The 20,701-nt window shown below is 39.5% G+C and overlaps 2 protein-coding genes across 2 annotated transcripts; one reads left to right on the forward strand and one right to left on the reverse strand.

Annotated features, from left to right (window-relative positions):
- The first annotated feature begins 9,189 nt into the window (after window positions 1-9,189).
- On the forward strand, window positions 9,190-11,329 carry LOC109190143 (ATPase WRNIP1). The gene is given in 2 exon segments (XM_019340582.1): window positions 9,190-10,996; window positions 11,033-11,329. A coding segment is annotated over 1 exon segment (1,701 nt). The 5' UTR covers window positions 9,190-9,265; the 3' UTR covers window positions 10,967-10,996; window positions 11,033-11,329.
- A 5,967-nt stretch (window positions 11,330-17,296) lies between these two features.
- Window positions 17,297-19,512, reverse strand: LOC109190157 (serine/arginine repetitive matrix protein 2-like). Its single transcript, XM_019340601.1, has 3 exons — window positions 19,026-19,512; window positions 18,208-18,317; window positions 17,297-17,824 (listed from the first exon to the last, which is right to left on the reverse strand). The coding sequence occupies exons 1-3, from the start codon at window positions 19,510-19,512 to the stop codon at window positions 17,297-17,299; spliced, it is 1,125 nt and encodes a 374-aa protein (XP_019196146.1).
- Window positions 19,513-20,701: the final 1,189 nt, after the last annotated feature.

Genomic DNA, 20,701 nt, shown 5'->3' on the forward strand with positions numbered 1-20,701 from the left:
AAGTCTATGAAAGTCATATTGATACACCCCCTAAAAATGAACATGTATGTTAGTGATCAATGGCTATGAAAGTCCACAATGGGAGCAGTAGGGTCAGTTGCCCTCCCCCACCCCCCCCCCCCCAACCCTTTCTACTAATATATATATATGTACATGTGTTAGTTACAAGAGTGATCAATGGCTTAGTTGGTTGAGTCTTTAATTAATATTATTAATTATTAATATGGTAATATAATATGGTAATATAATATGGTAATGGTAATAATGAGGTGTCATAGGTTCAAAACCCACCTAAAGCGTTTTTGTATGTTTTAGCTCTTCCAACCCTTCAATAAATTAAATGTATTTTTTTAATTATACTTTTTTTGCATGTATATTTTATCTTTTTTTTTTCTTTATTTTAGCTCTTCCCACCATTCAATAAATTAAATATTTTTTTAAGTCTACTTTTTTTTTTTTTTTTTTTTTTGAATCATTTAGTTAATGTAGTCAACAAGTTTATATTATACTTCTCGTATTCAAATTAATTTAGAATAATTTATAGTTGATCTAATTAAAAGAAAATTAAAATAAATATTTATGAATATAATGTCTTTTCTATTCAAACTATTTTATCTAATCGATTATGTTTTATATTTTGTCATAAATATTTTTATAATATTTCGAAGTGTTTTAAATTTTCACCCTACCCAAGTATAGTTTTGGCTCCGCCCTGAACTATCTTATAGTCTATCATAAATATTATATTATAATTTATAATGTATTTGAACCATTTTATACATGTTTGATATTTTATCATTGACAATTCTAAAGTCGTGGCGAATTCTTCATACAAAATTGTGGAAGATGCAATTCCTCATACAACCGTTAGCGAAAATTGCTAAGTAACCCACTCCAACGTGTTGAGTACAATATAAATATACCTTATAGAGAAAATCATTTGAGACTTGGGAATACAAAAGTATAGTCTTAGCAACACTAGCTTTTAAAACATGAGAGATAGAAGTATCATTTGACTCACGACCAACACACGACTAATCAATAGAATCAAATCGAGGAGACAATGATAAGGATACAAAGATAATCAACAAGGTAAGGTAAACAAACAACAATAAAAAAGGTCACATAGAGGTATGCTCATAAGCAAAAGAGTTACAAGAATCACCATCAATGATCAAATTCCAACCTTATGCCAAGTTCCAACCTTTACACCGCTCCATCCTTATAACAGTTTCAACCTGTATCTCCGAGGCCACCCTGTACACCAGTCCAACCTTATACCATCTGGAGACTAAGCTCCCCGCCTGCTTGCCGCCGATCTCATAAGCATCATATAATATACCGCTGATCTCATTTTGGAGCAAAGCTCCTTACCGCCAATCTCATATCAATCATAAACACATAGTCATCAACATAGATAATCAAGGCTCAACAATAGCCCAATCAAGGAATAATCAAGATAAGGTTCAACAGTTGCACAAGCTCACCATGATAGATTCAATCGAAAGAATTCAAGAAAGAACACGAAGGAGACATTCCAAGGTATTGCCACAATATCGAGAGATTCCAAATCAAGAGACCACAACGATTGGTAAACACAAGTTACCAATCCTCATCACGGATAAATAAGGTCATTACGAGGAAATCACATACTAGTACCAACAAACAATGTAGCTAGCATGCAAATCAACAAGCTAATCATAAAGACTCATACGAACGTCATAGACTTCATTTCAATCCAACGAATCACAAAGTTGGATCACAAACACGATTCAAGACTCGCAAATCCTACCAAGGATACTTAAAACATCGTTTTAGACTTACGAGACATCAATAAATACACACGGGGACACAATGGGTCAACAAAACGGAAGCCAAGAACCAATGTACCAGTGGGTGGTTCGGGTGGGAGGCAAACCACCCGCAGAAAACAACCCGTACCAGCGGGTGGTACCACGGGTGGTCAACCACCCGTTGAACCCCCCGCCACCAGCCACCATGTACCAGCGGGTGGCAAAGTGCCCGCCAGTCTGCCCGCTGGTACCGAAACAGAGAGAAGAAATCCACTTCGGGGAAAAATTGCTAGAATGCACAAGTTCAAGTCCAAACACCTCAAAACTCACATCAACAACAAGAGGGACTTGAATACACAGAATAACTCAACAAATAGCATCAAGAATCCTAGATACAAGCTCTACCAAAAGCATAATCACAAGAATATGCATAGAATCACTCAAGAGCATCAATAAATCATAATAGCAAGTATAAATAGATTTTGTAAGATATGAGTTACCTCCTCAGCTAGCAAACACCTCCAAGCAACACTGCAAGCTCCTCTAGATCATCCTAGTAACTTACCCACCACTTGGTCTTCTTCAAACTCCCAAGAACCCAACAAGATAGAAGAAAGATTTAGAGGAGGAGGAAGGAATCTTGAACAGGAAAGGTGTAGGAGGATAGATCTTACCACTTCTAGCCTTTGAGTGTTAAAAAGTTCAAGTCTTGACTTGGATCCCTTGAAGAAAGATGAAGATGAACTCTTAGTGTAACACCCCGTGTTATGGACTTTAATCCCAGATTAATTAATTATTTAATTAATTTTGTTAAGGAATAGTTAAAAAGGATTTAATTTAGTTAGAATCTCCTTAATTAATTAATGTGGTCCACAATGTACCATGGACCCTTATCTCTAATTAAGCCTTTAATCCTGTTAGGAATGAAGAAAGTAGACCTTTTACTATTCAGATTCTAATTAGGAATCCTAAACCTCTTACCCAGTTAGATTCGTATTAGGGATCCTAACCTATATAAATGGGGGGGATTAGAAGGCATTAGAACCCTATCACCCATATCTCCCTCTCCCTACACGAAATCCCCTCTAGGCCAAGGAATTCCCCATCACCAAGCTTAGGGAGGATCGATTGGGGAAAGACCTTAGGAAGTTGTAAGGAGTTTTAATTAAAACTACAAGGTAACCCATGTCTTAAAAAACCTATTTTCCTTGCTATATCTTATTCATTGGCTCCTTTGATAATTGTATGTGTAATTCTGTGATTGAGTCTTGATAGAGTTTTGATTAGGGTTTATGTTGCGTTTATTTGATAATCTTGATGATCTTGATATTGTGATTGATTATATGTGTGATCTTGTATTTTAATTATGTCTAGAGCTCGTCCCCAGGGTTTATATCGTGAATCTTGTTGTTGTGATGTTCTTGGTATATTTGGGTGGGATTATGCATGATCGGGTGTTGAGTCTAGCCTAGGATTTATCTTTAGGACTTTGCATATAGATCTCTTGATGTTCTTGAGGTTCCGGATGCTCCTGAACCGTTATATAATTGATGTTGAGTCTTGGCATGTTTAGGAATCGTGTTAGAACTTATTTGGAATAATTCTTGGTTTAATCTTTGTTAATTGAATCCGTGATTGGAATGTGTATGGACATGGTTTTGGGTTCCACGAGAGATCCCGGGACCGAAAAGTTGCCTGTGTATCAGTGGGGGTAGGTGGGGGGATGAACACCCGCCACCTACCCACTGCCCCATTGACCCCTTTCCAGCGGGCAGGCGACTGCGCGCCCGGCACCCGCTGGAACTGTAGGCCGCCGCCGGCGGGTGGTCTTCCACCCGCCGCCCACCTGCTGGAAATTGATGGTGGGTCGTGATGTTTTTCCCCGTTCGTTGTTTCCTCGTGTCTCGTTGTGTCCCGTTGTACCCCATTTGTCGTGTATGAGTCTCTTTTGATGTTTTGAATACCGTTCTAGGAATTTATGTGTAGTGCGTGTCGTTGTTATATCTTGATTGTTTATGTGTTGATTGATTGAATGATGATGAGTATCGTGGTCATTGGGCAATGACCGGTGTGACTAGTGATGATGATGATGAGATTATGATGGGTGGAAATGAATTGTTGGCGGATGGCACAACGAGTGCCCGGTCATTGTACTAAAGGTACAGACCTAGTGGTTACTGTGCTGAAGGCACAAACCCACCTTCAACTAGCTTGCCGTTGAGCATGGGTCAGGTTATAAGTGCTGCGGTGCCATGTCGGGGATATATGCACTGACCCCTTGGTATTGGTACTAGAGGTACGGATCATGCGAATGGCACTGCGGCGCTATCACGACATGAGGTGGTTGGTTAGTGGGGGCATGTAGTTGCTCGGAGGGATAAGGGAGGCGATATAAGGGTGGCCTAGAGGTAGGTCGGAACTGATATAAGGACGGAGGGGAGCCACAAGGTTGGAACTTGGTATAAGGTTGGAAGATGGATTATGTGCCTTGATGGTTACTTGTTAATTGATTGTCTTTGAATGCCCTTGTTGTCTCTATTTGCTATATATGAACTTATTTGTCTATTATATCTTGTATCGTATTCTTAGGACGCATGCTAGTCTTTATGATTGTTCTATAGTGTCAAGTCTGTTGTTGTGTCTTGGGTCTTGATCTTGGATTTAAATTAGAGTCTCGTAAGTTATATATGTATTCCAGTTTCAAAATGATTTTATTATATCTACCCATATTATACTTAACTCGTTGGAGTGGGTTACTAGCATTATTCGCTGACGGTTATTACACCGTATGTTTTTCCAGGTACATATCAGAAAGCTTCAGAGCGCGTTAGATGGACTCGTGGATTTAGTTTAGTATTAGTTAGATAGCCCGTGAGCCTTGAATTGTATTATGAATATTAATTATAGTTTATGCCTTGTTTGATTAGTCTAGCCTGTGCATCTAGGTTCTCAAACCTAGATGTGGCATAGCACCCCGACAATTGTGTTTAGTTTATGTTCTGTTTGTGATTTAATAATAGATTCGCCTTTATTTTATAAGTTTTAAAAGTTTTAAAAATTAGGGGTGTTACACCTAGGGTTTCATGAAGAGAAGAAGGAGTGGAGAGCAAGAGAGAAGGGGAAGATGTTTAGGTTTAGTCTTGCTAGGGTAAGAAGCTAAATGCTGAAAATGTACATCATATAAGGGTAAGGTGTTATATGGGCTACGGGCTTTTGTTTAATTCCAAGAGAATTCAAAGTGGGCTTTTGGAATTGTAAGGAACATGGATATAACAATGTTTACATGGACTTGTGCTAGAAAGATTAAATAGATTTATACAAGGGATATATCATAAAGTCCATACCAAAGATCTAATTAAATATAAGACTTAGAATATTTGGGCTTATGATAAGATACTAGGCTAGGATTATTTAAAATAGAGAAATTTGGCTCAATAAATAAGGAAATTAATTCCCAATTATGGATTACTCGTAGGGATTGATTCGGAATTTAAGTAGAGATTTTCGGGGTGTCACACTTATAGTAGAATACACATAAACTCTCAACATAATACACATAAACATAAGTCTAAGAAATATCTTCTATGTTTGCTGAGGTATGAAATTGAAATTCATAATGCACAGAATCTTATAGCAAAATACACATAACTCTCAACATAATACACATAAACATAAGTCTAAGAAATATCTTTTATGTCTGCTGAGGTATGAAATTGAAATTCATAATGTACAGAATTTTATAGCAGAATATACAAAAAGTCTCAACATAATACACATAAATATAAGTCTAAGAGATTATCTTTTATGTCTGTTGATGTATGGAATTGAAATTCATAATGAACAGAATTTTATAGCATAATACACATAAACTCTCAACATAATACACATAAACATAATTCTAAGAAATATCCTTTATGTCTGCTGAGGTATGGAATTGAAATTCATAATGTACTGAATTTTATAGTGGAATACACAAAACTCTCAACATAATACACATAAACATAATTCTAAAAAATATCCTTTATATCTGCTGAGGTATGAAATTGAAATTCATAATGTACAGAATTTTATAGTGGAATACACATAAACTCTCAACATAATACACATAAAAATAAGTTTTATACACATAAACACAAGTTTACCATTAAGACACAGAATTCATACAAAGAATACACATAACTTCATACCGTCAAGAAAGTGGCAGGTCCAACAAATGCTGAATCTTGTTTCGTCTTCCATAGCTCAGCAGTGTCAATGAGACATTTGATTGTGTAACAACACCAGTTGAGATCCTTGATTTTATTCACGCCGAGTAGTGAATAGAGGATCCTATATATAGTTACAGAACGTGTTCTTGAATCCCTTAAGCAGCGTGGAAACAACAAAGATTATAAAATCTCTTTTAAACATGTCTCCATGATCACCCTTTCGACTATCTTATTCATCATTTTGTGGTTGATGGTATTCCCTTATCTATTCCCCACTGCTCTCTCCATGCATAAACCATGTTCTTGAATTCATCGGTTTCATTTGCCGCAGTACCATCAATAACAGGAATTTGCTCTCTAGGGACGCCAAGTGTGGATTGCACATCCTCCTCCTCTAAAAAGAGTTCATCCTTTTCGAGATGGATTGAGCATCTACTAACATCCAATCTCTTCAGGAAGTACCTGAGTAGCTTCCCATGACATGCTGAGATCTTTATCTCCAGCAGTGATCCAAATTCTATTTCCTTAATAGTTTCATGCTGTTCCAGGCTTAAATTGTTCATGAGACTGTAGATTTGCTTCGGTGTTGTTCTTAACCCCAAGTACTTTACATGCTTTGGTACATCCTCCTCTGGTTCATTCCTTTTCCTCGACCGTTTTGGTGCTTGTTTAGGCTGGGTAGCCTGGGCATTGTGTGTTGATTTGGTTTTTTTCTAGCCCTTTGGATATCATCATTCCTAGCTTTCGTTCTGTTTTCATTATTCTCTAGCTCATAATCTACCTGGATGGCCACTGAACTGATGCAACATTTCTCTTTTTGCTGTATATTTGCTGCATGTCTTTTATTATAGGATCACTGTCTATGGAGTTTGACATTGCTGCAATAACATTAGGTACAGACAATTAGACAACTCAGATACAAAATTGAAATTCATAATATACAGAATTTAAATTTATAATGTGCAGAATTGTATAGTAGAATACATATAAACTTCTAACACAATACAAATAATCATTAATTTACGGAGTATCATTTTTGTCTAGTGAGGTATGACATTGAAATTCATAATATACAGAATTACATAACAGAATACACATAAACTCTCAACATAATACACATAAACACAAATTTTATAAACATCATTTATGGTTATGAAATTGAAATTCATAATGTACAGAACTTTATATTAGAATACACATAAACTTCTAGCACAATACACATAATCTAGTAATATCATTTATGTTTGTACTCAGTTGCAGAGTTCATAATCATAATACATGGAATTTATGTAACTCTAGTTTAACTGAAAATGGTTATTAATGTTGAATTTTCATGCCAATGTGGATAAATTTCATGACATATGTACAAAAATTATGTGTCATTTTTGAAATTTCATAAGTTTCGAACTTGAAACAAATAAATGTTTGAAGATTCACCTTTTGTGTTTAAATGCTCTGAACAAGGACATTGTTGAGTGTTTATGTGTGTTGTTGCTTCGACGTTCTTGCTTTTGCTGTTTCACGGGAGAGTTTTGCAGCGTTTTTTGCTTTTTAAATTTTGAAAATGAAGGAATGTCTTGGGAAAGAAGACTAGTTTTACATGTAAATAATAATTTTTTTTTAAAAAATACTGTAACTAGATTGGACGGACGGAACAGTCGCCGTCGCGTCAGGTCCCTAATAACTTAATGAAACTATGTCGTTTCGAGCCAGGACGCACAATATATTATGTGTATGATATAACGATTGCACTAATGCATCCTGGTGCACGATATAACGATTGCACTAACTCGATCAGTAAGAAAACAACTCTCAGCCCGTACAGGTGTAATTCATTGATTCAATAAGTAATATTTTGAAGAAAAGAGCATTGTTAGAATTAGGGCCGGGCACTTCGGTCTTCGGTTCGGTTTTTTTTCGGTTTCGATTCCGGTTTCGGTTTTAGAAAAGTTGAACCATTCGGTTTAACATTATAGTTCGGTTCGGCTTCGGTTCGGTTTCAATCGGTTTGGTTTCGGTTCAGATTTAATTCGGTTCGGGCTTCGGTTCGGTTTAAGACTTTACGAGCATTACGATCATTAAATTTCAACATTTCATAATTTTCCAAACATACTACCAAACAATACATATTCACATAATCCACATCTAAAATATAAACGTTATATAACAAAATAATAATTCAAAGTTTAAACATACTACTAAATAGTAAATACTAACATCACATACTAATAGCAATTTAATTACCAAAACATCACATACTTAGAAACTAGAATCCAAAGTTCAAAGTTCAAACATTACAAACATGAATCACGTAGTTCAAACTTCAAATCCAATGTTTAAAGAGTACAAACATGAAACATCAAATAAAAATATTCAGTTGGAATATTTTTACCGATAAGATGAATAATCATCTATCTGTATAGTTGATATTAAAAGAACAAGTGTCAATTACTATATAGTTAATTTTTGGACACAATCTGTCATTGCTAGTGCACTCGAAATATATTCCAGTACTAGAAAATAATTATAATGCACTGGAAATCAAAATTAGAACGACTGTAAAGCACATTAAATTTATAGAAAAACATGAAACTAAGGAAAATAGTGAATATTGTAAATATAACTCAAGTTAGATATAATTGTGAGGTAAAGAACAATTGCGACAAACAACAAAAGTGCAATGTAGAAAACAAGCTATAAAGAAATCAAATAAAAAATTTAAGATTCGGTACCGGTAAGAATGAGAATTGAACGGCGGAGCAAGCATCAAGGAACTTGGATTTACTTCTTTATTATTATTATTATTATTATTATTATTATTATTATTATTATTATTATTATTTAAAAATTTTATATAGCATTCGGTTCGGTTTGATTTTTGTCAAACCGTTCAGTTTCGGTTCGGTTCGGTACTAAACCATTCGGGTTACAAAATTCCGAATCATTTGGTTTTCTATTACTAGTTCGATTCGGTTCGATTTAGTTCGGTTTGGTTCGGATAAACCAAATCGAAGTGCCCACCCCTAATTAAAATATCAATAATGATAATATTTTTTTTTAAAAGTATAAATGAACAGATATTACAATGTAATAGAATTAATAACCTTTAATAATGATAATATAAAAATTATATTTAAAGTGAACAAATTTATTATGCGTATCTGGCTAGGGCCTTGATCGGTGGGATAATCGAAAAACCTCAGCGCTCACCTTTCTATACCGCCAAAAACTCCTCCGACGGAAGGGAAGAGGAAGCGAACATCCATGGAGAAGCAACAACTCCTAGCCATGGGCTTCTCGGAGGACCTGGCCAGCCAAGCGTTGATCGCCACTGCCGGCGATTTAACCAAAGCCACTTAATGGATTCTTAGCAACCCCCAGGATTCCGGCGATTCCAACCCCGTTTCTTCCTCTCTCCCTGCCGACCAGCCCTCAACTTCCCCTTTCCAGCCCAAAATCAATCGCTTCTTTCAATCACAATCCCAATCCCAATCCAAACCCTCTTCCGTCAACATCTATCACGAAGAAGGCGAAGAACCCCAATTACAGCGTTCAACAAAACGCCCCAAATTAGCAGCGCAAGCGGAGGAAGAAAAGAACAGTAAGAAGGTGCCGGCGGCGGCGACAAACCCTCACGAACCGTTATCGGAGCGGGTGAGACCTCGGACTCTCGACGAGGTGGTGGGACAGGACCATTTACTGGGCCCCAGCTCCGTTCTGAAATCGGCGATTGATTGTGGCCGCATACCCTCTATTCTTCTATGGGGCCCACCGGGCACCGGCAAGACATCCATTGCCAGAGCCATACTGAACTCCTGCTTCTCCTCCGTTGCGGGGATATATAGGTTTGTCTCTTTGTCTGCCGTGACTTCCGGGGTTAAGGATGTCCGAGACGCAGTTGATGAAGCTAAGAAACTGAAGAAACTGTGCAAGAAAAGAACCATTCTGTTCATGGATGAGGTTCACAGGTTTAACAAGGCTCAACAAGACTCATTTCTACCAGTGATTGAAGATGGGAGTGTTGTGTTCATGGGTGCCACCACTGAGAACCCATCATTCCATTTGATCACACCGTTATTGTCTCGGTGTAGAGTTTTAACCCTTAACGCCTTAAAACCCGATCACATTCGCATACTCCTCAGGCGAGCTGTTGCTGATTCCGATAAAGGGTTGGCATGTAGTGGGAGTTGGAAAGATTTGAAAATTGAAGTAAGTGATGAAGCTATCGAGTTTCTCTCGATGCACTGCGATGGAGATGCAAGGGTTGCATTGAATGCCTTGGAAATTTCTGCTACTACTGCAGCTTCCAGGGCTCGATTGTGTGTTGTACCAAATATCGAGTCCGGAGATGACAGTGGGAATCGAGCAGCAAATGCAAATGCAAATGCAATGGCATTGAGCATTGGTTTGAATGATGCTAAAGAAGCATTGCAATGTAAACACTTGGCATATGACAGGGCGGGGGACGAGCACTACAATCTCATCAGTGCACTTCACAAATCCATGAGAGGGAGTGATGCTGATGCCTCGGTTTATTGGTTGGCAAGAATGCTGGAAGGAGGGGAAAATCCACTCTACATTGCCCGTCGGCTAGTTAGGTTTGCTAGTGAAGATGTGGGCTTAGCTGATCCTAATGCACTTTGCCAGGCCGTGGCATGCTATCAAGCCTGCCACTTCTTGGGTATGCCCGAGTGCAATGTGAACCTGGCTCAATGTGTGGTTTATTTGGCCTTGGCCCCCAAGTCAATTGCTGTTTACCGGGCACTGGGGGATGCTTTGAAGGTAGTGAGGGAGTCGGTAGGACAGAACGAAGGGGTGCCCCTTCACTTGAGGAATGCACCAACCAAACTAATGAAGGATCTTGGATATGGGAAGGACTATATTTATACACCTGACAATCCTAATTCATCCCAGACTTTTTTGCCACCTTCTCTTCAAGGTTATAAGTTTCTGAACTGGCCCTAATCAGTGCTAGCTAGCTGCTTGCTAATCAATCATCAATCTATTCTTGTCTTATTGCCTGAATCCTGATATGATGAAAGTAGTACTCAACATGCTCATCCTAATTCCTAATTTGTACTTCTTTTGTTCCACTACTATTACTTGCAGATTTGAGTGGATATATGTTTGAAACATCTCAGTGGCATTTGGTTCAAACATTGGAATTGAAATGATAGTAGGGTATGACAAAATGCCTTTGTAAAGAAGCTTGGACTGGACATATAGTCCTATTACCTATATACTGAGAAATTTTGATCTGCATTCTCAGTGCACCTTATCCTTTAAAACGAATGAGAATCTTCTGCACAGACATGATAATTTGGTGAATTTTGCCTTTTTTTTTTCTTTTTCTTTTACTTCTTTTACAGTTTTACTTGAATATGCAATGAATTGTGATGAGAAAATGTTTCATGTGCTGTCATTCTGTTTCACAACATATTTAAATTTTGTTATAATGATTACATTATAAAATATTAGTGACATGACACTTCAAATCTAGTTGACGTGATAGAGATAACTAAGTATAAGAATTATGGTTAGAAGGAAGGAATTATGAGAAAAAGAATTGTAATTCATTAGAAAAAGAATAATGTGAGAATAAAGTAGGAATTCAAGTTATGTTATTTGATATAGAGGAATAAAATTATTGGAATTGAGAAAGGAAAAAGTGATATAAAAATTAAAATGCTTTTTTGTAATAATGATAATAATAATGATAAAAGAGCAAATGTGGGGAGTTTTTTACATTTTTGGTCCCACGACTATAGTGTCACTAACAATTTTGATCCACAACTATTACTTTCTTACCGAATTTGGTCCAATGAAGGGATAAGTCAGTTGCCGTCGAAGGCACCGTCGTTCGTGGCGGTGGTGGTGAGAACAGCCGAAGGGCACGGAAGCTCACCGTCAACATACCCTAGTAGTCCCTAACCGCGAAGGAATGGTATTAAATGGGTACGCCAAAATAGAAAATTACGCGTTGTGAATTTAATTGAGACAAATGGTGTGCCGTTGACAGGGAATTAGGAGTGACCGGAGGTGGCACGGTGGCGGTGGACCGGTGGTCACCGTGCGCTCACTGGAATTCGTAGACATTATGGGGAGGGAAAGAGAAAAAAGGCTACCTATCGCTATTGATACCAAATGAAGGGATAAGTCGGTTGTGTATTCAATTCGCAATAGAATAATACAGAGATACAAAGGAAATAGGAGACCTAACTAATCCTATACATTAGACTAGTAGTTAAGTCAAAGCTAACTATAACCATACAATATTAATATCACTAACAGGTCCTTCCGATGCATTCTCCGTTCAATTTTAGCCGGATTTTTCACCCTTTTTACTGTGGCTAATATTGCCTTTTCCATCTCACTGTGGGGCAGAATTCGTCCACGAGATGAGAGAGTATTTTGCGTTGATTGCTAAACTCAAAGATTACAGAGATACAATAAGACTCAAAAGACTAACCAATTTTTTGTAGTGAGTTTCATCGACACAAAATGGTGCGCCGTGGAAAGGTTGTTTGGGGTGGCCGGCGGCGGTGACTGTCCGTTCGCTGGAGTTGGTGGACATGGTTGGGGAGAGAGATGATCACCTGAGTTAACTGATACCAGATGAGAGTATTTTGTGTTGATTACTAAACTCATCAGAGATTACAGAGATACAATAGACTCAAAAGACTAGCCTAACTATCTCTATACATTAGCTAGCTATCTCTATACATTAGCTAGTAGTTGTAGACTAAATCAAATACTAACTACACACAGTTATAATGTACATTATAAATGTACAAAGTATAATATTACTAACACACGACCAGTTTTCTTACTACTCATTATCCTTTCGACACCTCATGCCTTCCTTCTTTATTAGCAAAATTCTTCATCATTTCAAGCAAAAATAATAAATATTTTTTTTTACTAAAATCAAATCACTATCTTTTTTTTTTTGTTTTATTTTTTTTATACCAACACAAGTCTAATTATATCAAAAAATAAAAATAAAAAAAATTAAAAACACGTTTTACCTCTTCCCGTGCCTAATGACATAGGTTCTTTGAACTTAGGATTAGTCTAGTATAAGATAAGAAACCTAATATAAATAAAAGAAAAATCAAATTTATTACGAATATACTGAAACTATTGTCATGTTTGTAGGGGTCGGAGGCATAAATATAATTGACTGGAGGCGAAACTTTAAAGCACTTTGAAAATGCTATAAAAATATTCATGATAAAATGTAAAACACAATCAATTAGATAAAATAGTTTGAATAGAAAAATACATTATAAACCACGCCATCTCTAATTCTCTATTGATATTATTATATTCATAAATGTTTTTTCTTCTAGTTAGATCAAATTTAGATTTTTCTAAATTAATTTTAATATAATACAATATTAAATAAACTTGTAGACTATATTGATTAAATGATTCATAAAAAGTAAATTTTTTTAAAAATATTTTTCATGACTAAATCACAAAATATATTTTATATCAATTAATAAATCCATTTAAATAATTATGATCACATATAATATATTATAAATCACACAAATCGATGCACATTATAAATATTCGTACTAATACGTAACAAACTATAAATATCACAGATTAACACACATTATAAATATAAGCAGCAAAATACTCAATGGGAAATAAATTTTAAATTTTGATATTAATTAAAAATAAGTATAAATTAGAGGTGCTTATAATTCAACAAGTGAATTAGTCACTGTGTTCGACGTTGATTAAATATTTAAATTAATAGTTAATTGTATACGTAATTTGTGTATTATGTATTTAAGTATATTTTATGTCGAACATGCTGACGGGCTATAGAGATGCGAAAGTGAACATTGTACGTTGTTTATTAAATTATGACCGCTACGAAAAATAAATAAATCGCCAAATACTTCTTAAGTAATCATTTTTGTAATATTGTTAAATATAAAAAGATTTTTTTTTTTTAAATGAAAGGGTAAAATACACTATTATTGATGGTGAGATGGAAAAAGACAATATTACCCACATTAAAAAGGTGAAAAAAATTTCCGGCTAAAATTGAACGGAGAATGCACCGGAAGGACCAAATTCGCTAAGAAAGTAATAGTCGTGGACCAATTTTGCAAGTTTTGAAAGTCGTAGATCAAGTTGTTAGTGATACCATAGTCGTGGGACCAAAAGTGCAAAAAAAAAAAAAAAAAAGGAATAAGGGTCAAATAGGCCACTCAACTGCACACACAAATGCAATTAGGCCACTGAACTAAAAAAGAATGCAATTGAGTCATTGAACAACACAAAAACATGCAATTTAGCCCAAAATGACTTGTTTACTTGTTGTAGCAAGTTACCCATTTTTTAATTAAATTTTAAAATAATTTTTAATAAATAAATAATTAAAATTAAAATTAAAATTAAAATTTAAAAAAAAAAAAAAAAAAAAAAAACAGAAACAGCCGGCCGGAGACGAATCGTCTCCGGCCGGCTTCGTCTCCATGGCCGGAGACGAACCTCCGTCTCCATAGCCTGAGACGAAGGTCTTCGTCTCCGGCCATGGAGACGACGTCCTTCGTCTCCATGGCCAGGAGACGAAACCTTCTTCTCCGGCTATGGAGACGAAGAGATCTTCGTCTCCATAGCCGAAGACGAAGGTCTTTGTCTCCATAGCTGGAGACGGAGGTTCGTCTCCGGCCATGGAGACGATTCGTCTCCGACCGGCTGTTTCTGTTTTCTTTTTTTTTTTTTTTAATTTAAATTTAATTAATTATTTATTAAAAATTAAAAATTATTTATTAAAAATTAATTAAAAATGGGTAACTTGCTACAACAGGTCAACAGGTCATTTTGGACTAAATTGCATGTTTTTGTGTTGTTCAATGACTCAATTGCATTCTTTTTTAGTTCAATGGCCTAATTGCAATTTTATGTGTAGTTGAGTGGCCTATTTGACCCTTATTCCAAAAAAAAAAAAATAATAATTGTGTCATTTTCTTTGTTTTTCCTTTCTTTTGTTTGGTTGAATTGCAATTCACATGGGAGGAATTATGAATTGCAATTCCCTCCAACCAAACAATGTAGTTTCTTTTTTCATTGAATTACATTGGTATTGAATTTCAATTCATGTCAACTAAACACCCCATTTATTGTACAAAATTAAAGTACAAGGATCTCATAGATACCTCTATGATAAATGACATTAAAAATATTTTATACAAAGGATTTGACCGACTGAGAGAATGTTGATAAGAATTAAATTTTGGGAAAAAGGTCAAATTAGGCCCTCGAATTTTAGCTTAAAAGTCAATTAGGCCCCTAAACTTTTTAAAGGTGCAATTACACCCATCAACAATTCATTTAAGTGCAATGAAGCCCAAAAACAAATTAACGACCTGCTATCACAGATCATTAGGGTTCAGCCCACCTTTTGGCGAATTTTCCAGCAAAAAAAAAAAAGTGATCGGCGAAATTTTCGACAAAAGAAGTGATCGGCGAAATTTTCGGCAAATCTGGGTCGGTTGTGGGAATCTAATATATATTCAGCCGGTCACGACTGCCAGAAATTGTGAAACATGTCAACTGTATGCTCGGATGCCTGGTTTTTCGGCAACTTTTTATCAGCCGGTCACGACTGCCATCCCGTTTGCTCGATGGGGGGTGGATATCCTAGGGCCTTTTCCACAGTTGTCCGGTCGGAGGCGCTTTGTTATAGTGGCAATCGATTATTTCTCAAAATGGATTGAGGCCGAGCCTCTGGCCACGATTACTTCTCAGTAATGTGCCAGATTTTTATGGCAGAATGTCATTTCTCGGTTTGGGGTTCCTGTTCACTTGATAAGTGATAACGGTCGACAATTCGTAAGCCAGTACTTTCAGAACTTCTTGGCAACGATCGGGACAACTTCGATCCGGTCATCAGTGGCTTACCCGCAGGGAAACGCCAAGTGAAGAATGCTAATCGAACCATCTTGGAAGGATTGAAGAATTTACACTCAGCTGGTCGTAATTGGGCCAAGGAGCTCCCGTATGTGCTTTAGACATACCGCACGACCCCTAGAGAGGCAACGTTGGAAACACCATTCGCTCTAGTCTACGGCGCTGAGGCGCGTCTACCGATCGAGGCATGGATCCCGACCGCTAGAGAAGGGTCGTTCAATGCAGAAGAGAATGAATGTTTTATAGCCGTGGATCTAGATGGTGTGGAGGAGAAGAGAGAAATTGTGACCAGACGCATGGCCGAATATCAAAAAAGAGTGAAGAGTGCTAAAGACGTGTGGGTTCATCCGCGATACTTCCAGATTGGAGATTATGTGCTGCGACGACGAGAGGCAAGTCAACCCCTGGAAGGAGGCAAACTCGCTCAGAATTGGGAGGGACCATATGTAATCACATCGGTCGTTCGCCCGGGCACTTACCGATTGAAAACAACGACCGGGAGAGTGATCGATGGTACTTGGAATTCTGAGAATTTTGTCTTATTTCGACATTGATGTCATTGTGTAAATGCGGATGGGGTGGGGGCTCCACCTGCGAGTGGGCACGCTAATCTTTTGTTGTATATGTAAAATATGTATCAATATGTCCGTCTACGAACGGGAGTAAATTTTGTAATGTCGATCGATGATTGCTCGACCGACTGTCAGTATATGTACATAGCAAGTAGTTTGGTTAAATCCATCTCAGAAGTTATTCTGATCGTGACTTATCTGATCAAATTCGGCATCAACGATCGAGTAGGGCGAAAGCCCAACGACCACAATGTCGCTAAAACTTGCCCGATTATACCGGGATCAAAAAATTTGGTTATAGGCGATATAGGTGCACACCACTCACTCGGCACCGACCGATAGGGGTAAAAACCTTACGGATTCTAAAATCCTCTACATCTCATCTGGGCGGATTGTAACGCCCAGAAGAAAGCGCTTATCTTAGGTGGACGGTGGGGTCACGCCATCGATCAGGACAACAGAGCATCAAATATATGCCCGGTCAGCCTACCTTCTCACCCACTGCCGCACTCATTCGTGCTTCATGTGCACGGCAGTGTGGGAGCTAGGGTTAAGGATAATAACGGCCAACATTGGTCAAATACAAATTGGTCGAATACAAACTCGAACGAAAAGGTCGAGGAAAAATGACTAAAGTTTGCACATGCATAAAAAGCAAAAATATGGAAGATAAGCAAAACGGTCCTTTCATTCAAGATAAAAGTTGCCCGGTACAAACGGGACCGGGCTCCCGAATGAGTTCACTTGAGATAAATTTACAAAAATAAAGTACAGGGACAGTCGGGGTCTACACGACCTTCCCTTCATCCTTCTTGCTAGGGCTCGACTCGGCGACAGCTCCGGAGGTGGACGGATCAGTGAAAGGCATCGGCCCGGGATCGGGAATCTCATCCGGGAGGGCGCTCAGCACTGCCTTCAAGTCTTCGCCTTCGAAGACCTCCTCCATTATTGACCGGGTCTCCGCCCGCATTGTTTGCTGGCCGGAGGCGTACGCCCAGTGACCGAACGTCCACATCTTCTCTTCGCCGAGCTTGTTTTTCATCAAGGCTCGGAAGAATTTGTCAGCCGTCGGTTCATCGCGGCATAAGAATTTGGCCAACCCTTCCATGTTGCCTAATCGGGCCTTCAGCTCGGCCGATTCCTTCAGCGCAACCCGAGCGGCTTTCTCGGCTATTGCTAGGGAGTCCTTGGCCGTCTTCAAGTCTTGTTGAAGCTCGGCGTTCTCCTTCCCTCGACGCTCGACGATCTGCTTTAAGGTCTCAGCCTCGTTGGCCAACAAGGCCCGGTATTGGAGGCTTTGGATCGCCCGGGACACCTACGAAAACACACAATTAGCTCGAGCGTTCAGAGTTGAAAATAAAAGTAAGAAGCTAAAGAAAACAATCAGTTACCTCTACTAGATCCTGAGCACCCTTCTCGGTTATCTACGACGGCGTCCATTTGCACATATCTTCCCCGACCGGCTGCAGGTTATTCAACCGGGTGAGGAGAGATGATTCCACGCCCGAGCTGACCCCGCTTGGGGGGCTTTGTTTGCGACGGCGCTTAAGAGCGCCCGTCTCCTCTGCGTCCTTCCCGAACGCCTTTTCTTTTCCCTTCCGACCGGGGACTCGGAGGGCCAGAGAGTCGATCGCGGCGTCGGTCGGCAGAGTGGTTGAGGCACCAAGTACTTGGGCGCGGGACGGCAGCGTCACATACCTCCTGCCCGGCCGATGTCTCGGCGACAGTTGCCTTCTTACCGAGCGTCATCTTGGCTCGGGGGGCTCGAGGTGCACTGGCACTCGGGAAACCACACGTGGGACCCATTTCTGCAATAAAAAAGAGCACGGTTAAAACAATAGACAATCGACAAGAAATGGTCGGGAAAAAATAGTTAATGTTAGACATTCGTCGGTTGGCTCGGCTTGTGGCGCCGCTACAGCGATCGATACGCCCGTCGGTCGAGGTTTATATTTTTGCTCTTGGTCGTATCGAGGTGGCGGCAACCGGGCATTGTCATAAGCTTCCCGCGTCCGGAAAATCTTATACTCATAAAACTCACAGGAAATCCGGAACGTTGCTTCGCGAAGGGCCCGGTTGGCTGCAGGTTGCACTTGCTTTCTGTAGTGCGTGCTCCACGTCCGGTCGACCGGGAGAATCCATGGGTTGTACTCGACCGAGAATATTTGATTTTTCCATCCTCGGTTATTCCCGAGTAGGTCATCGATCGAGCAGAGGTGGTCCCGTGACTGGAGCACCAAGAACCCGCCTCCGTACTTGGCCGTTAAGGGCTTAACCGTATAGATGTAGTTAAAAAGCTCCATCGAGCATGTAACGCTATGCCGGGAGCAGATCTGGGGAAAGCACGCCAGTATGCGATGGGCGTCGGGCAAATCTGGGCCGGCAAGACCCGATAATAGCCTAAGAAGGCGGTCAAGAGGCAGAGAAGGGGAACATGATTGGGGCTTGCAACGAATCGTAGTGCATCCCGATCCATTTCCCCTGGTGACGCTCCTTAATTCCTCCTAGGCTCCTACGGGTATCGAATTTTACCCGGCCGCTTATCCTTGCCGAAATCTTAGATGCTTCATGGGTCGTCAGTAGGAACTCCTGCTGATCGACGCTCTCGCTGTTGAGGAAGATGAATTCCGGCTCAGCGGCTGCGGTTGTGGTCGGCTCTTCGTCGATCGAATCGGGCATAGCTTCCCGGTCGCGTGAAGGAGCGGGAGCTCTATGGTCGGCCCCAATGGTTCTCATAGGCGTCTCTCGAGCATGCTCGGCCAGAGATTCACGGCCACTCGTGGAGGTATTGCTACTGTCATCATCGCTGTCGCTGCTCGAGCCGCTTGAGCTGGTCGAGCTTTCCGAGCTCGAAGAGCTTCTCCACTCGGGCGTTGGCCGTGGTCGTTGGACGACCTCGGTGATCTTGGGCGACGATTCCTCGATCGCCGTCTCTTCGCTGGCTTCTTCGACCGTGTTGTCGTAGTCCGCTCCCGAGACGTTCTGGCTGTCCGGGTCTGACATATCTCCTTCATAAAGGAGATGACCGTTTCATCGGAAGGGGTCGGTTACTTTTGGTCGGGGTTAGTGGGTCAGTAGAACAGAGCATTGCAGGAAAGAGTTAAAGAGGAAATAAAAAGATGAGAAAGAAAGGACTTATCGATTAGTGAAGCTTGTCGGGAGGAAAAGTTTGCTGCTCGATTGATCTGCTGTACTAATTACTCGGGAAACTCCGGTCAATTCTCACAGTGTGGTAAAAGTTCAAATAAGCATCAGAGGGGCATATTTATAGGAAAAATTTTGGCGGGAAATTTCCCACTTGTGCCATTTGACCGTTACAGACCCCAAGGCGCCTGCAGACCAACACGTGGCGTGGGAAATGACAGCTGGCCGGTCGGGATTGAAACCCGAGTGGCAAGGATTTTTCATCCCGTCCCGTTTTTTCCCGAGCGGTCCAAAACGCCCCGGGATGGGGGGCTCTTGGTAGGATATATCCTGGCCGACATGAGTTTGGTACTTCTTGTAGTTTGGGTAGGATCTTTAGGTCGGGAGTCGTTTGCGCAAGGCGGTCAGACCCGACCGGTGGACTTCCCGATTGATGTTATTTCCCGGTCATCGTGCCTTTACTTATGAAGAGACAGAGATATTGAAGAGAGGCACGTGGTAATGTTGTACGTCGACAGAGAAAGCTCGCCAGGTGATGACACGTGGACGCTACGTGGGTTACATGCTGGTAGGCCGGAAATTTGTCTCCAGCCAAAGGCTATAAGTACCCACGGCGGCTATAGTGGGGGGGACTTTTGGACGATCAATAGGCTATTTACAGAGCTGCCCGACCGCAGTCAGTCGGCCCTCGGAATAGTCATTTAGATTGTATTAGGTCACCTCCTGATCAATAAAATAACCTTATTATTATCACTTGTTCTCATTTAGCACTTACATCTCCTACACGTGGATATTAGTACTATCAATGATAAATAATTCAAAGTATATGCTTACAATAGATATTAATATAATGATATAGTAAAAATTAACTTACAAATTTTTTTAGAAGTTTTCATGCATTGATAAAATTTTGATGTGTAAACTTGTTCAATTGGAGCTAGTAGGATGTTAAAATTGTCAATTATTTGGAAAATGATCCTACCATTTTAGAGTCCATGTGTAATTGTATTTATGATCAACAACTTTGTAGTTAGGCCGCGCAGGTCTG

The sequence above is a fragment of the Ipomoea nil genome, unplaced genomic scaffold, assembly GCF_001879475.1.
Source record: "Ipomoea nil cultivar Tokyo-kokei standard unplaced genomic scaffold, Asagao_1.1 scaffold1572, whole genome shotgun sequence".
NCBI lineage: Eukaryota > Viridiplantae > Streptophyta > Magnoliopsida > Solanales > Convolvulaceae > Ipomoea > Ipomoea nil.

Coding starts and splice junctions, on each gene's coding strand:
- LOC109190157 (XM_019340601.1), bottom strand. CDS start 19,512: ATGTCAGACCCGGACAGCCAGAACGTCTCGGGAGCGGACTACGACAAC. Junction 18,318..19,025: donor CCGGGTAAAATTCGATACCC/GTAGGAGCCTAG, acceptor TTTTTATTGCAG/AAATGGGTCCCACGTGTGGT. Junction 17,825..18,207: donor AGACATCGGCCGGGCAGGAG/GTATGTGACGCT, acceptor GTGTTTTCGTAG/GTGTCCCGGGCGATCCAAAG.